Source organism: Myripristis murdjan, chromosome 16, assembly GCF_902150065.1.
Source record: "Myripristis murdjan chromosome 16, fMyrMur1.1, whole genome shotgun sequence".
Classification (NCBI taxonomy): Eukaryota; Metazoa; Chordata; class Actinopteri; order Holocentriformes; family Holocentridae; genus Myripristis; species Myripristis murdjan.
The window spans coordinates 26,749,595-26,770,821 of NC_043995.1; the positions used below are offsets into that span (position 1 = coordinate 26,749,595).

General features: G+C 42.6%; 1 protein-coding gene across 1 annotated transcript in view; it reads right to left on the reverse strand.

Moving 5' to 3' along the window:
* Positions 1-667: 667 nt before the first annotated feature.
* mtmr11 (myotubularin related protein 11) overlaps positions 668-21,227 on the reverse strand; it is a 42,535-nt gene continuing 21,975 nt past the window's right edge. Inside the window, exons 7-17 of the mRNA XM_030072745.1 lie at positions 20,436-20,583; positions 19,723-19,810; positions 18,700-18,788; positions 17,189-17,313; positions 14,739-14,817; positions 13,702-13,772; positions 10,163-10,335; positions 8,334-8,504; positions 7,269-7,487; positions 5,630-5,947; positions 668-3,210 (exon numbers count right to left, since the gene is read on the reverse strand). Of these exons, the coding sequence (XP_029928605.1) occupies positions 2,758-3,210; positions 5,630-5,947; positions 7,269-7,487; positions 8,334-8,504; positions 10,163-10,335; positions 13,702-13,772; positions 14,739-14,817; positions 17,189-17,313; positions 18,700-18,788; positions 19,723-19,810; positions 20,436-20,583 (1,934 nt within the window). The 3' untranslated portion in view covers positions 668-2,757. The remainder of the gene's footprint in view (positions 3,211-5,629; positions 5,948-7,268; positions 7,488-8,333; positions 8,505-10,162; positions 10,336-13,701; positions 13,773-14,738; positions 14,818-17,188; positions 17,314-18,699; positions 18,789-19,722; positions 19,811-20,435; positions 20,584-21,227) is intronic.

Here is a 21,227-nt window from a genome sequence, read left to right on the forward strand (position 1 = left end):
TGGTGGTGAGGTGAAACTAGTGGGAATGCATGACACTAATGTCCACTGGTTTTAAAGAGTGCCAGAGCCCATCAGGATAAAACTGTAGGAAACTTGCACATGATCAGTAAATGAGAATGAGAGGTTTCTTACTTCTGTTTTTGTCCCAGACTGCAGTGAAGCAAACATTTTCATCAAGAAAAAAATATTTTCAGAGCATATCCAGAGCTCATTCTTATTTTTGATAGCATGCAGGTTTCCTTGTTTTCATCACCTCCATACATACAAACTGAGTTTAGACATCCCTTAACGCATGGTGAGTTTCAATCTACCTTAACAGAACATGGAAACCAGAGAGGCCAAGCCAGAGCTTTACATGACTTAACATGAGACATTTTGTATTTTTAACAGTTCCTGTCAGGCAGTTCTTACTTTGTGAGTTGAAGTATTATTTCCTGTGAAAGTATTGGACATTTGCACCTTATTCTTGAATTGTTTTATGCTGAGTGTACATAACATGCAAGATGGTGGGTTTTAATTCAAAAGTCCTATTGTACAGTGCCATGCTACTTGTAAAGTGTTCCAGATCATATTGTAAATATTTATTTTGTTAAAAAATAAAGTTTGTGAGCTGTGTATGACTCATAGAAGTGAGCGCTTGATTGAAGCGATGCAGCAGATACAGACATGAGAGATGATCAACTAATATTGCCATTTATTACTCCGGTTCATAACATGCTGATACAAAAAAAAATATGTACATCTGGCAAATTTGTGATATTTGTACCAAAAAACATTAAAATATACAATGATACAGACCTACAAATAAAGTACACAGGCTTGCATGCTTTTAAATTCTCATGAATTTTAGAGCCACATCTTGACAGTCCATGCAACTGGATAATAATGGCCTTGTGTTTTTCCATGGAAGACAAGCAAATGCATTGGCATCACATCCAGAAAGCTCTGCAGTTGTAATCGATATCAATGTGCCTTGATATTCAACAATGAATATTTACAACAATTCAATAATTCATAGTGCTATCAAGTGAGGTACCTTTTTGACGTGAGAGAAGGTAAGCATCAGGCATACGTCTCAGCTATGTCAACTAATATCCTACTTTAAAAAATAGAGCAAAACATGCTTCTTTTTTGTCGATTACATACGACGCAAGTTCATTCATCTGCAGGAATGACGCCAGTGTATCTGCTTGACACCCACATCATGCAAACAACAACAACCTGTTTGGATTTAAAGGCGCAGGACCAAATTCTTCCCTCTATGCTTTAAATACAGTCAGGCACTTTCCAAGCCCTTGACCTAAATGCTAGCTGCATACTAATAACACCATCAGGCAGGAAAAGTGACGGAATGAAAGTAAACAGTGAGAACAGAAGAAGCTTCCCTTCACTTCCAACACATGGTACCTCCTCAAGGTCGGGTGATAAATCAGCAAAATGACAGTTTGTTTTGATTCCACCGCAGAAGGATGGGGAAAAAAAAGCAAAGTAATACTCTCAATTTGGTGAAAAGCTACTCAGATATCACATTCATCCATTATATCAGAAATGGAGCGACAGTCAAAAATACTTTGATAAAAAAATAAATAAACTTGAAATCAGGTTAGTGTATACATATATATATATATATATGACTAAAGCTGTGGGCCCACGTTTATCTCAGTCATGCACGGACCGAATCATCCTGCAATATTCAGTGAGTGCAGCCAGATTCTGACACGTGCAGGCTAATATAACACACTGAACTGAATATAGGCCTCACAGCTCCCAAGCACCCATGGAAGTGGGGAGATATGAGAACAGTACCAAAATAGCTCTCATGCCCTAAATTCCACATTAAAAAAAAAAAAAAATCACTGGTCACAGCGCCTGGAGTTCAAAAATGAATGCATTTTTTCCCCCTCTTAATGTTCATTTGCTGAACAATATTGTACTTTTCCATTTTAAGTTGAGCCGTAAACAAGAGGGTTCAATGTGTTTTTTTAACAGCATGAAATATCAGGAGGATTTAGAAACTATATGTAAAAACAAATCTAGGCCTACTAGGCTAGAGTGGCTTAATGGATGACACAGTCCCGTAGGTAGCAGGAGCGTAGATGAACAGCCATCTGGTCTGTCAAACAGCGACACGCCGACCCCCTGCCCTGCTTACTGGTTCTAAGTTGTTCTGGATAAGTGTGTCATCTGAGAGATGAAAAAAAAAAGTAATTGAAAAGCTTTCTTCCTTGAAGAATGACAGGATGTTCACAAAAATGTGTCAAGACAGTCTCTACTGCATTTTAAGATACTGCAAGATGTGCTTATGAAGATTTCATATCATATATTAAGTATCTTCAGCCCTTTTTTCATTTTGGGTCTCAATGTTATTGTATATATTTCATAAGTGGAATACTGCATACTAAAATTTTGTGAAATTCACAAATATACACTATATTTGTCACATTCTTGAATACTTTACAGCACAGATGATAAGAAGCAGAGTCTAAAGCACTATTCGCGGCCCAGTGCTTTGCACTGATTATTTTGTTCCACCTGCAGTTCATCGTGCCCCCACCCAGATGTGCTTCTTATCACCCTGTTGTCAGTCAAAATGGGCTCTGACAGGAAGCATCTGGGTCTCCTCAGCATCTGATACCAGCAAAAGGATTGGTCAGCTTCATAGTGCGGAGGCAGGTGATTTCGTTATCGTCCCGAGTCCTGGGTGGAATGGTCTGTATCATATCTGAGGAAGGCAGCAAAAGGGGGGCTGGTCAGGTCTCAGGACCCTATCGAAGGCCCGTTGCTCTTAGGCAGCTTTGTGTTATTGGGCGCTGGGTAGTAGCGCTGGTCAGGCCGGGCCTCTGTTGCTGAAGGGTGCCCGAAGAGGAAGGTGTGCTTGTTGCTGCCACCGTTGTCCTTGTGGCTGGGTCTGGACTGGGGCGCTGAGGAGGGCGGAGCGCCCCTGGAGGTCTGGTGGTTGATGGAGGTAGGTGGGGGTGCCGCTCGGGTCACACCCAGGCCCTGAGGCCTCGACGCTGGGAAAAGGAACGTGCCGTTGTTGGTGTTCTGGTTCAGGTTGGTGTCTGTCCGCCGGGGCTCGGCTCTCTTGGCAGGTGGGTTAGCATCCGTTTTGGAGGACGCTAACGCTAACTTGTCCCTGAGCTGCTGCACCTCCCAGGCTAGCTGCTCCACAGGATGGAGGTGGTTGGAGGAGATGGGGTGGGAGAACGCCTGGGAACGATCAGCAATGTGGTCAGTTTCCCTCAATACCATGATCAGACTCAGTCACAGGGCAAAGTTAAGACATCTGGAACTTTTCAAACTAAATGGAAGATTATAAACCAAGACATTTTACTGCAATAATAATTTACACATCCAGGTAATTAATTATAGGAGTGGAAAATAATGTCAAAAAAACAGCAAGACCAACACGAGATGGCTGCTTCATATGAACAATATTTGTGTAACTAAGACATACACTGAAAAAAATGTTTTATTTGGATAGATTATCAAATATGATACAACAAATGTTGCTGTAGGCCTTCCTGGTTCACTGTTTTCAGATCAGTGTTTTATTTTCAAAAAATTAACACGGCCAAATGGACGAAATGGCTGCTTCACATGAACAATATTATTGTAACTGAGATTCGCTGAAAAAAAACATTTTTTGTTATGGTTAGATTATCAAATATGTTCAAGTTCAAGTTCGATATCACTGTTTACAGTCTCGTTTATCACATTCATCCATTATATCAGAAAACGATACAAGTTATAATCCAGTGTGCCAGAAGGCAGGGCGGTGGGTGGGGGCTGAATCTGTATATTCACAAATCTGCACATACATAATGACTGCAAGGTGTAATTATATTTATTGAATTGAATCAAAATCTATATCAAATCAAATCGGTGCCACATGAATCAGAATGGAATTGAATTGGGAAATCAGTGCCAACATGCAGCCTTATTTGTTTGCATGAAAAACATTGTTTTTCTCAGTCTCTGTTGCTGTTTTAGTTGAGTTTTTTGAGAATTTTTTTTTTCTTGTTTTACCAAAATACCCCTGTACAGTTCCCTCGGCTTTGACCGAAATAGATGAGTGCCCCCGCCCACCCACACACCACCAGACTGCTTTAAGCATCACCACAGTGACAGTGTTACAGGCAGGAATACACAGGCAGCATCACAGAGGCTGCACCACACATCACGGGGGCCTGTCAATCAGCAGCCCCGGCTTATCTGCACATAGAGGAGTCAGCGTCATCGATCGAGCACGGAGCTGTAATGTGAACGGATGTGACACCAAGCAGACGATCAGGCCGTGTGCAGTCAAAGCCAAAACCACTTGTGGGGTGTTTGTTTCCTGTTTGTTAGATGTTTGTTTGCTGGTATACTGGTTTTGTTCCTGTGTTAGTGTAGTGGTTTGATACCCTAATCTATTCTAAACTTTCCTGTACCCTCGTCTCTCACAGTGTCCATAATCTATCGAATTTTCGACTTTCCACCACTAAAATGTAGATTTTCCATTACCTACATAAGTGAAATTTGATGTATTTCTTCAACCAAAATTTTAAACCTACTTCAGATTCAGAGGTTTTAGTTAATTTTATTATTCCGTTTAATTCTGTCTGAACAAAAAAAAAGTTGCTGTGCTAAAATATTACATTTCCTAAATAACTTGTTAGTGATTTTTTTTTTTTTTTTAAACATCTCATTAATTCATTGAATTCCCTGACTTTTCCTGTTTAAGATAGACTTTCCAGAAATTCCTGCAGGAACCTTGGCATCCCTATCCCACTCCTCACCCCTCTCACACACTAACACACACACACACACACACACACACACACACACACACTTGCACTTCTCTTTCTGGTAACGTGGTTGTATCGAGCAGGTAGATTTGTTAGAAATACAGGTTTGAGGTGGCAGCACCACGTCTGCTCAGAGCGGATACTGTGAGCTTTCTCGGCCAAATTTAACACAACACTGATGGAGGAGGGCGCCCGTGACACGTCCGCACCCACACACTCAGCCCTGGAACATTTAAACTAAGCTGCTGGTAAATGACACTGCCTGTTTGATGGTCCGGTAGATTTATGACGGTGTGTAGTCACCAATTATAGCAGTAAATCATCGCGGCTTCTGCCTGAACGCTCGTCTTTATTACATCACATCCTGTTTATTGGTCAGTGTTAGCACAAGTGGCACATCTGCTCTTACTCTGAATGTGAAATGATTTCAGGCAATGGCCCTCAGGCTGAAGTGGAGCCTGTTATCACAAATTTGATTATATTTTCAGTCAAATCATATCAAGAGTTAAAGTGCTGCTGCCTCTTTTGCACACAGTGCTTGTTAAAACAGTGGGAACAGCAAGCAAGTACTTTATTTTTGTCCATAGCTGCCAAAAAAGGGAGGGATTTTTGATGCTGACAAGGTTTCCAGGACCTGACTGGATTTTCTGTTCAGTGCTATTCATTATACTTGCTTGTAAAAAGGCATACTGACATTAACATTAACCAACATCAGTTTTTTGTCCGTTGCCTGTTGTTAGACATTTTAGGCACTTCTACTCTGGTGGATCTTGTGACTCTTGCATGCCTTGCTTCTTATGAACTATCCCCACCCACCTAGATGACACCATCCCACATACCTGTGCATGGAGCGCCCCCCGGAGGTAGCACTCTCTCCACACACCCACGCAGGGCCCCAGCAGGAGGGGCAGTAAAGGCTCGTAGGGGTCAAGGGGTCCTTGGGGCCCACAGTTGGAAGTAAGGGCGTGGGGATACTCAGTCAGGGCCCAGGCCTTCAGCAGCCTCTCCAGGGCTTGCACATTCTCAGAGGACGGCGCCCTCCGGTGGCTCTTCTTGTAAACGCCCGAGCTGCTGCTGCGCCAGGGAAGCAGGTTAGCAGGACAGGAGAAGGCGCCTCGAGAGAGGAGGAACACCGAGACGGGGGTGGTGTCGCTCAGCTGATGCATGGACGTGGAGGAGGGGGAGGGGGTGTGACAAAACACAGTTTCTTATTAGGAATTTTTAATTAATGGCACCTCCACCTGCTAGTTATAAATATACCGACTCAACTAAAAAAACAGATTCATAGCTTAATTCATGGTAACAAGTCACCGTATGGTACAGTGATTTTCAGGCATGTGTCATTAAAGCTTATTAATGATTTACATGCCTACAATGGTCATCTTATGGTCTGTGCTTCAGTCTGAACTATATGCATTATTGATAACCACCACAAGAGGGTGCAATGGCCTTTCAGAAGTTCTCAGCATTGTCAGAGCTCAGTTTGGTAAGGAGGTGAGACAATTTCCCAACAACAAAACCCTCCACAACCCTGAGGCACTTCTGCTGATGATCTATCCCTACTTAGATGATTAGTTTGTGCCCTCATTTATCACTGGAATATCTCAAGAATACATACAGATCGCTATTATCAACCAACAGCCTTCTTCATTTTCCTATGTGCACACACCTTTACATGTTACTCTGCAGCTACAGTAAAGTCCCTCTGGCCACTGAACGTCTCCAGTGAAGCAACTGCAGTTTAAGTGCTTTTCTCACACCTCAACAGTACTTGTTGGGGGAACATCAAACATTCATTCATTTACTTCCCACGTTAAGGTCAAGGCTTTCAAACAGACCTGCCTCTCTAACATATAGAGGCTTTGCAGTTTTGTCACAAATCTCCTAGCAACCACATCTGGCTGTAGCCAGGCTGCACGAATAACGTCTGAATATACAACTGAGCTAGAAAAAGAGATATGAATAAAGACTGACGATATGTGGGTGTAGATCAGTTGAGTAATGCAAAAGTGAATAGTCCAACATGACAGATTTGCTTCCAAACCTCAGTTAGTGTTACACAGTGAACTACCATGTATTGGTGTATTGGTATATGCTCTTGGTCCGCTCTCTAACACACAACACATTACAGCCTGAGAACTAATGTTAATCTTAATATACAACTATAAGCCACTACCAGTACTAAATTTAGTTTCTACTATATAAGCTAGTGCAGAAATCAGATGTGTTTACAAGTGGATAGTGATGGTTAAGTGACCAGATGCTATTTTGGATAGCCATTTAAGCTGACATGTAACCACAAAACCAATTAGATGTATCACAATGAAATGATCACTTCCCAGTAAGAAATCATCCACGTCTATTCACTGTTAGCACGGAGCTGTGGATATTTACTGTGGCCACAAGAGGGAGCCCTGTATCGCCAAAAAAAGCCCTCTACAGGCCACCGTTCCCCCAAGAGAGAGGTGGCAGGCCTACCCTGTGAGCGTCTGGGTTGGTGTTGAGGTTGCCGTTGAGCAGCGGCTTGATTGACGGGGGCGGGGGGATGGGCTGGGTGAAGCGGGCCTGTCTCTGGCCGCTGTACTGCAGGGCCCAGTCCCACACCGGGGGCAGGGTGGGGTCTGACGGGTCCGGGGACGAGCCCCGAGGCAGCACGTCCCTCCAGCCGTTGACTGGCGTGTAGGACTGGGACAAATGCTGGGGACAACAGGACAGAAGGTTGAGTTCAGTATCATTTACCTGTTATTGGTTATCAACTCAGTTACATAAAAGATGATATTAATAACATTAATGTAAAAATGTTAGTTAATACAAAAACTTTGCTGTGTTTTCCCTTCTTAAAGCAATGAAAGGAGACTCAGCAAATATAATATCAAAACATCCAGTATCCTCAAGATTTCTCGGTTTCTTCACCCAGAAATGTCCCTACAGACACAGAGCAAATGATAATGCACTAAATGCTGGATAATGTCATAAAATGTGAGAAATTCTTCCTCTAAATAGGTTGAAAATGTAATAAAACCTGTAAATACCTGAAATTCACAGACAATGTGATAACATCCCTTTATCATTTATACTTCGATATAATTACTTCATAAGTTATAGTGTAGTTTTCACTTACAAGTAATGATATCCTGACTAATCAGAAGAATGTAAGATCCCCGTTATATTCGTTTTATAGTAATAATCATCGGTTGATGTAATAATGCAATGTCGTCAGCATATTTAGACACATTTCCATTATATGTTTGCAAAGTTATTATAGTATCTAGTTAATTATAGCATCAGCAGACACACAGTCAGGCTTTTCAGTCTGTATGTCCAATTAATTTCAAGGTGTATTACCCAGAAGTTAGTCCACGTAAAACTGCTGTATGTGCTCAAATGATTGACTGATCGAATTTTCAGGGTGAATACAAACGCCCAGACAGTATTTCTACTGTAAGGATGACACAAGAACACCTTGTGATCACAGTAGTCACCAAATCATTTCCTCCTCATGCCAGGCTAGATCTATCGAAGGCCCCCCGAGGCGTCCCGTACCTGGGTGCGCTTGCATCTCTCACGCTGACAGTTGGCGAGGAAGGTGGAGAAAAGCGGCAGGTGAACGCTGTCGTGGAGAGCCAGCAGGAAGTCCTCTGTCAGCTGGAAGCGAGAGGGATACTGGGACCACAGCTGCCAAACACAGTCCAGGAAGAGCAGGAAGACTGGGGCCTGGAGGGAGAGAAGGAGGGAGAGAGAGAGAGAGAGAGAGAAAGGTTAGAGGCAGGGAGGAAGGAAGAATGTAAGGAAAGGTGGGAGGGAAGGAACAAGAGGGAGGGAAGGAGAGAGGAAAGATGAACATAGGGAATGTGGAAAGGAAGGGATGAAGGGAGGGAGTGATGAAGGAGGGATTGAGGCAGAGGAGATGAGAGAGATGGAGGGAGAGGGAAAGAGGGAAGGAGGAGGATTGGAGCAGTGAGAGAGGGAATATAGAAGGAGAGATGGGGAAAAACAGGAGAAAAGAAGGGATTGGGGGGAAAAAAGAGAGATCGAGTGACAGAGAGAATGGATGACGATGATGGTGGTGGATGTACAAAGTGTACTGAAACACTGAGGCAGGTGGCTTTTGTTTGATTTAGCCTGGAGGCAACCACAGCTGCAGCAACTGCAGATCAAAGCCGTGCTGATACAAAGGACAATAAAGACACACCTACACACACACACACACACACACACACACACACACAAGCACCTGCACCAGACGATCTGCTAGCTTCAGAAAGCCAAATGTAAGATGTTTTAGAGCCTTTGAAAATGGAATTGGATTCAGACGAGACCAATTTAACAACCACAATTAAAAAAAAAAAAAAAAAAAAAATCAGAAAGCTGGAAAAAAAAAAAAAACAGGCAATTTCTGACTGAACACAGCCAATGAATGACCTGAAACTACTCCAGGAAATTTAATGTTTAGGGACATGATGTCCAAAATATTGCATTTTGTGTTAAAGACATATTTCACCTATAATGCATAATTTTTCTATCGAGTGCTCACTGTGTGCTGCCTTCAATCCCCAATGAAGAAAGTTTTACTCGCAAGTCTTCATGGTAAACTGATGTTCAAATGACACTAGCCACGTTTGATGCAATGGAAAAAAAAAATTCTATCTGTAATTTTACAATTATACAACAGAAAAACTTCTGTTTAAGCTCACACTGGTCATGCTGCATCATCCAAGTCTCTGGTTTCCAGTTGTATGCTCAGTTCTTCCCAAACACACATATTTTCCCTCATATCTTGCTGCCACACAGTGAGTACTTCATCCAAAAATCATACATTATGGCTGAAGCATCCCTTTTAACCTGTTCTGTTAAAAAAATAAACACCTTTGTCGGTCCCATTCATGTATTTTGGTGAAAACATCATCAGCTGCATTTGCTTTATTTCACCTGCCTTGAATTCCACCTCTACCTCCAATTAAATTTAATTAAAAAATAAATCCACATCCCATGGTGAAAAAAGAAAATCTCTAAGCGAGGTATTTGATTAAGTACATTTTATTATTTAAGCCCTTAAATTTAAGTAATTTAAGACTTTTTCGGATGTTTGTAATGCCTGCAGATCTCTCTTACACACACAAATGTGCACACAAACACACACACATACCCCCACACAAATGTCAGCATCATTATGCACAAACAGGGTTGATAAATGCATCTGCCAGCGAGGGCCATTAGGGAGCGCGCTGCAGCTGTGCCTCAGGTTGTTAATGTGACGCTGCCGGGGCTCAGCGCCCAGAATAGACACACACACACACAAAACATAAAGTACCTACAGGCGCACACAGAACACATGCACAGACACCGTTCTCCATCCCACAGGGCCCGCTCACCTCCTCCTTGTCGTTGTCGCGGTGGTAGTTGACGCGGTTGTAGAAGCGATGGCCGGCCATGACCCACTCCTTCTGCACCAGGCCCTGGAAGCCCAGCTGGGTGCGGCAGTGCGGGTCACACATCACCTGCACCAGGCTGGACACCACGCAGCTCATGTCCCGGTCCTCCGCTTCTGCACCCGCGAAGGAGGGAGACCAGAGGAAGAGAGAAAAAGCAGCCGATTTACTTCTTTTATCGTATACGCACTTTCCAAGGATGCAGGAATATATGTTACATCCAACGTCTTGGAAGCTGTAGCTTTGATTCCTGTGTCTAGGAGTCAAAGCTTTGAAAATGTACATTACTGACAATATGTAGCCAAAAATTTCACTCTCATTTAAATATTTCTCAGCACACTGCTGACATAGATACATCTGTTGCACTATTAAAGCTGTAAAATATCAGATTGTTTTTTTCCTGGTTTCTGAAAGACACAGCCAAGAGAAAACAAAATTTTAGTTTTTATCGCATTAGGGAACAAACCATTAAACTGAATAAACACAATACATGCTTTTGCAGTATTTTATAACACACATAAGGAAGCTTTTTTGCTGAATGTAAATGGGCAGTCGTGCCCATTTACGAGCTTCTTCAGGTTTGTTGCTTAAATCTACAAAAGATTTGAACACATTTGTGACATTTGGTAGGGGCGCTACCTTTCCTGCATCGCCCAAAAAATACACAGGGTGTGAACACTTTCATGTTTTTATGTTTTTGTGATAAGTAATGTGATACACATGCTTTCATTGCCTGTTCAGGTCATGCAATTCTCATTTTTATGGCACGTCTGATACACCCCACCCTTAGATTCACAGCCTAGCATCGGGTGACCTGCTCTAATTTAACATTGTTTTCTTTTCAAAAACAGAGAGAGACAGACAGACACACACACACTTGCTCACACCCCTACAATCCATCTCTCCGCTCCCACGACATAACAGTGCAACAAAGCATAGCACAACAATACAACAAGCAACAAAGCAAGAATACATGATGCAATAACAGACAGCAGCTGGAGACAGAGACAGAGAGCGACAGCGAGACTGAACAACTGAGAGAAATGATGATGGAGACAGAGACAGAACCTCAGCGCCAGACACCACAAGACAGAGAGGGAAAGGGAGTCGGCGAGAGAGAGAGAGGGCTTTGCTGTGCGAGTGAGTCATTCCTGCAGAGGGTTATTTACTGCTGGTCAGGCCGGTGGCAGCTCTGCGGCTTGGAGGAGACGGAGAGCAGGCCTGATATATGAGCCACTCGGCCAAGCAGGCGCTGTGAGGGCCGGCCTGCTGTTACTCACTTACAGCTGGAGAGTGGCAGAGAGAATCAAAGGCCAGTAGCGAGCAGTAAACATCCTTGGCTGAAAACGGCCTTTGTTTGAGTAATGCAGTGTTCGCTCTGTTCCTCTGCGTGTTTATGCATGCCCAACAGGCAGCCAGGAACAGATGATTAGGGGTGAACAACAGCCTACTGTCTGCAAATGGAGTCACACCATTGCGGCTAAGGAGTACTGCAAAATATTTTACATGTCTAACATCAGCTGTCTTTTAACTGTTATCTCCTGTCTCCACTGACGCAGCAGCAATGGCATTATCACCTTTGAATAACAAGTTGGACTCTGAATGTTGCTTTTAGCACTAGAGCACGGTCAATATGGGATTTCTGAGACCAATACTGATACCGGGGAACAATTCACTGATCACCAATATGGCAGCTGATACTGTGACTTTTTTCAGCTGGCATGAAATTAGACCTTTTCTATGTGGATTGTGCACATATTTTGCACCGATATGACTGTGCAAAGGCTACTTGATTAAAAGAATGTTCAACGTTACTATACATTGTCAACCAATTATTAAAATGAACAGAGAAAATGAAGATTAACTAAATAGCCAAATTAACATCAATACTGTTCAGTATCGGTCAATTGCTGACCATTTAAATACAATGAAAGTAAAAACAATGAGCTCACTACAATGAAATTGCTACCGGGGAGGCCATCATTATCACACATGAATAAAACTGGGCTAATTAAATCCAAATGAGTTTCAGCTTTCCAGTCAGACCCAATTTATGCAACTCCAAGGCTGTTTAGGGCCCAACAGGCAGAACAGGCAACAGCAAGTAACTGCATAAAAAATATGGCATTTGTACCGCATGCAAAATGCTGCACGGCTTTCATCCCGAACTGCATTGGATTAGCATAAAGTGGGCATGTCTGCAAAGGGGAGGCCCACAGGTACCCATAACACCCACTTTTATTCAGATATCGTGAGGTCAGAGGTCATGGGACCCCTTTGAAAATAGCAGTTGTCCCTTCGCTACAATTTGGCTTAACTTTGGAGTTAAGCAAAATAGCCTCCTTGCCAGCCTCTAAGCCTGACATGCTTGGTATCAATGGGTTCCTTAGCCCGCTTCAGTTGTTTGTATATCAGAGCATACCAGCCAACATTCGCCAATACAGATATGATAACGATAGATCTGTGATAGGCTAATATGAGCCGATAATATCAGCCAGCTGATATATCGGTCAGGCACTACTTGGTACAGCCAGCCACAATGAAGCACAAAAAAGATGCAAAGACACAAAAAAGACACAAAGAGTAAAAAAAGTAAAGAGGAAAGTACTTTTATGTAGAGTAATGGTGATCAATTCTGACATGGTTTACAATCACAAACGGAGATGAGCGGTATGCTTTTCTCTTTTCTCTCAATTACCAGCTGAAGAATCTCTTGACAGAACAATCTTTTAATAATTTGAGTTCATGGTCGAGTGCACTGCTTTTAAAAGTTTCTTGCATCATACATTCAATCGATCAGGGATGTTCAGCGCTGAAACTGGAGAAAGTTGGAGAAGCTTGGTCGCAGGGACCATTTTGGGAACAGGGAACTCAATCAAAAAGAGGGACTGGTTCTCCCAGCAGAAACAGGGTTAAGCATTCCTGTTTTTTCTCTCAAAATGTTATTGTGTTATATGGACAGTTCCTGCAGTGGAAACTTATCTGCTGGCATTAACCAGGAGATGACCAACAGAATGGCTGAAAGGTTTCACTGCACAATACTCCATATCCATTTCAGACAATCATTGTTCCTTTACAAGTACAAGTATGTACAGAAGAATAAATCCCCTAAAATGCAACTATTTTATGTGCAAACACCTTAAAATAAGCCAACAACATTCAATAATGACATAATAACATTTGACGGGCTTAGACATTTTAACATGCTCACTTTTTCAGAGCAGGCGTCACATATTTGAAATGGTACCTCTCTCTAATCCTATATGAAACAGTTCAGTGGCAGTCTGCTGTAATGCCGTCCTTAAAGCCGTGTTGCATTGAGGCTTATTGACAGTGTGCATGTAAGCCCACTGGAGTGTACTTGTCCTCAGTGCAAAGCTCCTTCAGGGCAAGCCCTAATATGCTTTTAATGAGAGGGAGACGGTGTGAATAATGAATGGGCAGAATAATCTGAGCTGGGGCAGGGGGTTCACGTGACTCACCTTGAAGTGCCACGGTCAGGTGACCACTGCGAAGCAGGCACGCCACCTCAGCAGCTTTCCTCAGACAGCACCTGAGGACAGACAGGCACGCTGGTAAAAAGTTAGGTTTGGGGGGAAAAACAGCATTGTAATAAAAGACATAATTAATGATAATGCCTGTATAATAATTACAGTCTGTTAATGGGAATACTTATCCAGCAGCATATTTCAAGATTTTGGAGGTATGCAAAAGCACCCAAAAACAACCCAAAATAATCCCAGTGTGTCACTGAGGCCTAAAGCTGACCTGACACTGGGTGCCGTTACGTGTGGATCTAATTTTGTCTGATTTATGACGTGCAGGGATTGGAAAATATGAATGGCTCTGGTCTATTCTTTTAAGAGACACTGAAGTGGCAAAAATGAATCATCTGTCTCTATTTACCCATCAAGACTGTATAGATAAATAGTACACTGTGTGTGAAAAGCAATTTGGTTTACCCTTGTGGCATGTTGGTATGATATAGATTAGGGATGCACGATAATCTTGGCATGACATCGGTATCGGTCAATACAGACTTTAAACGGCATATTGGATACTGGCAAAAAATGGTGGCAATTCCTACTACGAAAAATGCAGTGTAATATCTCTTTAAGCCAGAAGTCAAGCAAGATTTCTCAACTCTTAAGTTTCTGAAATGAACTTGTAAAGTCAAAAATTTGTGGTGAAATCATTTGCTGCATCAACACAAATCTGCAGGAGGGTTTTCTTTAAGATGTGAAGTGCTTCTCTGGGGGTGGAGAGAGCTTCAGAGGCAATCTGATGTTTTGGGGTGAAATATTTTAGCTGCCATATTTCATATATGAAGTACTTTCACAGCCACTCACACAAGGCTGTATTACCGGCCTGTAAGAACGCTGCTCAGGACACTTGTTAGTCCTCATGGTTAATGGATTCAGGCAGCACTTGAGACAGATATAGGATAGAAACAACCTAATTGATTGATTTTCTGAATGGATGATTAATTGGCCGTAGACTGGCCAATCAGAGCTGTTACCTGGTGTAGTCCAGCCAATGGGTGCTCTCCAGGGTAGACAGCCATTTGTCATCAGGCACCGACACAGACGTGGAGAGATCTGCAGAACAAGACCCAGAGAGAGCACACTTATCAGATCAAATTCAAACATCATCACTGCAAATGAGTGAATGAAAGAGAGCAAAAGAGGTGATTTAGGAAATATTGCATGACCATTTTGCTAAGAATAAAACAACAACAACAACAAAAAACATGACATTAAGTTGGTCATTCAGTGTCTAAAATGTTGAGGAGCCAGTCTGTGAGCATAACAAACAACATAACAACATGTTAATGCACTTTAAACTCATTTTGAAAGAATAGGTATCATCTCCCTCCATCCAAACTGCTCCCCCCCCCCAGAAATCATTTTTAGGAAATTTGGCAAGGAAACAGAAATTGTGATTTCTTTGTTAAGGACAGAGAAGTCTCCATCGTTTACTAAAAAGCTGAACTGCACAATGTTTTTATGTCGAAAGATTTTCTAATTGAATTTTGAAGAGCAGCCACCAACTGAAAAGACTTAATTAAAGATGAATTGATCCAGACCCTGAAGGAGAAGTCAAGTGTGAAATCCACATGATCTCGGTGGGATTAGCCATTTATAGAATCCCGATCTCTGTTTTGATTTTCTACTCCACTGTTAGGATGACACAAAGCACCCCTGCCAGAGAGCTGACCAAAGACATCTGAACGGGTGTTTTCGCAGGCCAAATCCTCCAGGACTGACACACAAAACACAAAACACTGTGAGCAACGGCTGACAAATGTGTGAGCCACGAGAACTGATAACCTTGAAACCGTGTGAGCGTGCGACTGTGCGAAAAAGAGAGAGAGAGAGACACAGAAAGAGCAAGAGTGTGACATGAAGCGTGAGAGGAAGAAAGAAAGAAATGTGTGAGCCGTGATAGTTAGTGACCCTAACTGTGTCAGCCTGTGTGAACTGACAAATGTGTGTGTGTGTGTGTGTGTGTGTGTGTGTGTGTGATGGACAAGCATTTTCACAGTTTCAGGGCCAGCAGCAGGCGACCGCGGGCTTTGTCTACCCTGCTCTTACCCAGCCGTGGAATGTGCTGTGTGTGCCTACGCAACAAAAACAACAATAAGAGCACCTCTCAAAGCCTGTTTTGGCCTGCCACAATAGGAAGGGGGAGGAGGGGGTGCTTGAACGCCCCGGCAAGATTAATTACACGCTCGGAAATAATAGACCCAATTCAAAAATAAAAGACAAAAGACAAAAAAAACCCATCAATTTTCTTCCTCTGTAATGATTTTAGAGCATCTCAAGTGAGTATAAAGAACTGGGTTCGTCGCCAGCCGAGATAATGGACTAGAGACGACACCTCAGCACTTTAAAAAGGGTTTCTGTGTCTGTGTGTGTATAGGTGAAGGAAGGCATAATAGCCTTCTTCTTCTATAATTAAGCTAAAATCTAGTGAACGAAATAACAGTGAAATTAAATCAGTCTTCATTCTGCTAGGGACCCCCTCCGCCTGCCTCAAAGACCCCTGGTGGTCCCTTGATCCCGGATTGGGAACCCTTACCCTGAAACTAGATTCAGTCTCTTTTTTCTCATGTAATCCTATTTTTTTTTTTTTTTTTTTTAAATCAAATCAGTCATGTTAATCATTACTTTACATTTAATTTATTATGATTTAATTGTTTGTAAATGCCATAAAAAATAAAGCAGTTTATTAAAGTTTATTAATAGCAGCTAATTCCTCTGATTTATGATCCATCTGGCTTCCATCCAGACCGGTGATAAGACGAGGCCCATCGCTGTGAGGTCTTGTCATCTGGTTGTGATTTCAGATCTCTTCTCTCCTCCCATTTCTGTCCCAGAGGCACGGTAATGTGGACCACATGGCAGCGGATTAACGCTGTTTTATATCAGCTGGAGAGCCCTCCATGCCCACCAGCCCTCAGGGTGAGTGCATACATGCAGGCCGGAGGTCAGGCTGAAGTTAAATGGTTTGTCAGCAACCCAAGAGCTTGCACAGGTGTGTGGAAGAGAGGCATATTAACCTGTTGAGGCTGTCTCAACAGGATTCAGTTGACTGTGAATTGAACATTTTACCACAAACGCTCTGGATCAGCTTTTGGTTTTAATCATGGCAGCTTGTTAGCGAGCTAATCATAGTGTGTGATTAGTTAAAGCATCACTGTGTAATTTTCTAACCATCCGTCAGTTAGATTTAACTAATTTTCTGGTCATTTCCTGCACTTTTGGTGAGTCTGTCGCGTGACACAGATAATGCAAACTTGCTTATTCCAAGTGTTTGTCAGCTGAGTGTAAACAGTCCTCACTTAAATCATCCATCAGCAATTTTGATTGCCGCAGCTTCAACCCCAGTTACTTTGCTGTTAGCTAGCGGTCAGGCATTTTCTTTTTATAACATGTGTTTTTGTGTGTGTATGTGTTTTATTCCCACCTCCCAGACAGAGGGCGCGCAGGCGGCTGTGTGCCAGCTGGATGTCAGCAGGTGAGGGCATCTCCTCCCCGAGCTCCACCACCACACACAGCGACAGGCCGCCAAACAGGATCAGCTCCAGGTTCCTGCACAGCAGCACAGACAGTTGTTAAGACTGCACAACACAGCAGATAGTGAATAGAGACACAGTTGGACCTGTGTGAGTTTATCAAGCAACCAATCACTACCATAGTGCTGCAGGGGAAAGTGCTTTTGATTTAAGGACAAAACTCAGTTTTCATCCTAAACTTGCTAGTGTGTTGCTTCCAGCGAGATGTCAGCTTTGTTATTTTTGCCTTTGACCACTGCAGGGTGAGTCTGAAATGGGTAACAGGACATTTCAGCAGAGCAAAAATCACAAGCATTTGGGAGGATTATCCAAGTGGACAACATCAACTTTGATAGACTAGATGGGTTCAAACTTGCCAGAGTTGGAAAAATGTGAAAAATGCTTCTTGTAAAAATTCATTGTTGCACTGCTTGAAAAATCATGGCTGCTGTCCAAACTTCACTTTCCATTACTTTTTAACTGGAGCCTGAAGCTGCTGTACCAAACCTCTTCAGCCCGAGGCTAACTTCTGTTTCAGTGGAAGACAGTTTGGACTTTAGGCCTCCTGTGCTCCGATATCAGACGCATCGTTTCCCTACAGCAGAGCATGATTTCAGTATGGTAATTGTTGGCTGCAGTGCAAAGGGTGTTAAAGTGATGGTTGATGAGCAATGTCTTCTGAAAGTTCATCCACAACAATACTCGCAGGAGACACATCAGCAGATGATTCTTTTAATGCAGAAAATGACTGGACTTCCAGAAATGGCTTGTGGGTGGTGATGTGAGCACACACTGAGGCGAGCTGCAAATAAAGCTGCATCGAGTAACTCTGCACACTCGTGGCTCCAATGTGGCAGCAACAGTGTCTGACACCATGACGACCTGTTAGTGACCTGGTGGGTCCATGTTGTCTCAGTGGTGCTACAACAAATTCCCTTTGGGGCAGTAAAGGTTCATTCATTCATTCATTTACACTGTTTGAAAACATCAAATTTCAATAATCATACATGACATCACACACACAGCACACTCATGTTTACCAGGGTGTGACTGATTTACAACAAGATCTATCAAAGTGACTGGAGGCAAGAAAATCTAATGTTTAGGAATCCAGTTTTCCATTAACGGCTAACTAATTTTCTGCCACTTAGCAAATTATTTGTATTTCACCCTTAAGTTTTGATTCATCACTTCCTGTGGATAGCCGACATTAACTCATGAAACAAAACATCAGACATTATGGGTATACTGAAGAGTGATGTAATCCATGGTTTGCCTTGTGATGATTATAGCCCAGAGTCAACACTGTGGTATGGGTGATAATGTGAGCGTGGTCCTACACCATGTCAAAACACGCTTACAAACACGCACTAACAGACACGTGTAAACAAATCTGCTTGGACCCCGGGAGACACACACACACCTGATGTCGTCCTTCTCGTGGTAGATATTATTCTGGAAGCTGGCCATTCGCAGCAGGTCGCTGCCTCGAGGGTGTCGCCAACACCAGCGCTGGAACACAAAACACAGTCTCAGCTTACGCGGCTCCAACAGGAGCTGCTGGAGGAGCAGATTCTATACAGTCCAAATCCCCCGAAGGCACGTGCTCAGCTTGTGATTCACGTCGGATGAATGATAATAAGCAGTGAACACACAACCTCTCAGAGACGAGTGCAGTTGAAAGGTCATGATCTGACGCATACTACAGTACACTTTAACACCACTCATTTCATAAATTTAGACTTTTCAGTTTTCCCAACAGCCCCACTGCTGTTGAATGAGAGCATCTCTTTCCAAAAGGCAAAAATCAGAGAAGTCACACTTTTGATGTTACCGGGTATTCAGTCGTGTGTTGCTTCATACACAAAAAAAACAAAAAAACAAAAAAAAAAACGTGAGACTGATTTTGTAGACTGTCAGAATATTTGTTTGAGTTTTTAAGACACAAATGTGCTTTTTTTTACTCTATGACTGTATTTTCAGTTCCAAACCAAAAAAATGAGATTTTATCTCCAGAAAAAACATCGGACTGCTCCCTCAGGCACCTTTACTTGCTTTTTGAATTCATTCACTATGAAGCAGCTTCAGAGTTTATATCAGATGACATTACAAACTTGAATCTTAGATCTCTGGTTTGGACACAGTTCACAAATAGTATCTAGCCTGTCCACCACTCGGATGATGTGCACAACATAAAAACTCCCTGAGGTGGAAGCTGCTTTGACTTTCCTCTCCATTACAAAACTGTCAGTGTGCCATGGCAGGAAGTGTGTTTGCTTTTAAAGGCAATGAGAGGAGCTGATTTGATTGTGCGCCACACGCCTCTGGTCACAGAAATACCAAAAGTCAGCCGCCACACCCTGTGCGCCCTGTGCCATTGACTGTGTTTTATGGCTGCCACATGGCCTCGTGAAAATAAGGCCCGCTCTAAAACAAATGCACTCACAGGGATGCGTCCTTCGTTGAAATGGGCGAAGGTCTTCTTCAGCTCAGTGTCCAGAACTTTCTGTGGCACCACGTTGAACCTGGGCAGACTGACGGGAAACAGAAACAAAAATGATGTTCAGTTCTTGCTAGTATAAACAGAGCGGCAGGAGCAGTGAAAGGTCAAAATGCAGACATTTTTGACCTTACAGAGCACATTTACTGAATACCTGATAGTCTCCTTAATGTTTTTATGGGGACTTAGCTATTGGCTTTGAACAGTTTTTTTTTTTTTAAGTTTTATAACAGGGCTTCCTGAAATTTCTAACGTCAATGATATTCAAACTGATGTACACTTGAAAAGGAACTTCTTTTGATAGGATTTGTGTGAGGGAGTGATTTAGTGCATAACTTTATGTCTGTTAATGCTCTTGGTTGAGAGATAAAACATTAGGAGAGGGAGATCTATGATCAAAAGAGCCATATTTACACCTTTCTTCTATGACATAGGACAATTAAAAACCAAAAAGTGTTTTCTTCATATGGGGGCACACTACACAACTCTATGAAAGGAGACATCCCACACTGGAGAATACTGATTATACCATAACAACCCACATTCAAGCCTCGGACTAAAATCCCACAAGGCAAACCTGGAGGGAATGCCAGCGGCTAAAAGACAGCTGTGTCATTACGACGTGTCAGAACAGGTCCGATGCTTGGCTGTGAATTTACCTGGTGGCCATCTCAAAGCGATCATTGACAGAGCTGACTCTCCAGCCGGCGGCCCCGCACCTCTCCAGCTCCTGCTCCCAGTCGGCAGCAGACTCAAACCAGTTCATGTGGGTGTCCTTGCGACGGTTGCTAAGGAACTGCTTCATTTCTCGAGGAGGAGAGCGATACACAGGCATTCAGAAACACTTCAACTGAGGTTTTTGTAAATAAAGGAAAGTGCAGTCAGAGTGTGACTGCTGCTTTGGTTAACACAGCACCGAGGAGACGGTTACGCTGGTGTGATTTTGAGACTTTTTATTTGTGTTCACTAGTTTCTGAAAGAATAAAGTCTTATCCACTGGAGGCTGATGATAGTTTTTACCCTATAATGAATAAACAGGCCAGTTAATTTGACTGTGAGCCCTACATTTGTAGGGTTTCTCTTTTTATCTGCTCTTATGCCATCATTCCTGCATGATAGCATATTAAGGGTCTTTCCAAAATACAATTTATCCATTTTAGGTAAAAAAAAAAAAAAAAAAAAAAAAAAAAAAAGTTGAACTGAAGGAGCTTGGGATGATTCATAACCTCAATAATCTTTAGCAGTGAGTAAGCTTGGCATACGGCCTGGTTACAGCTGTAAAAGATAGATCAGCGAGTGACCAGTGATTAGTCCTGTGCACCCTGAGGAAGATGCACTTCATAAAATGTGTGAAATAACAATGAAACGTCCAAGGGGAAGCTCAGCAAGCTTGCTATTGCTGGATATTGCTCCCGTATGTTACTAAGAGACTACCACCAAATGCAGGCGCA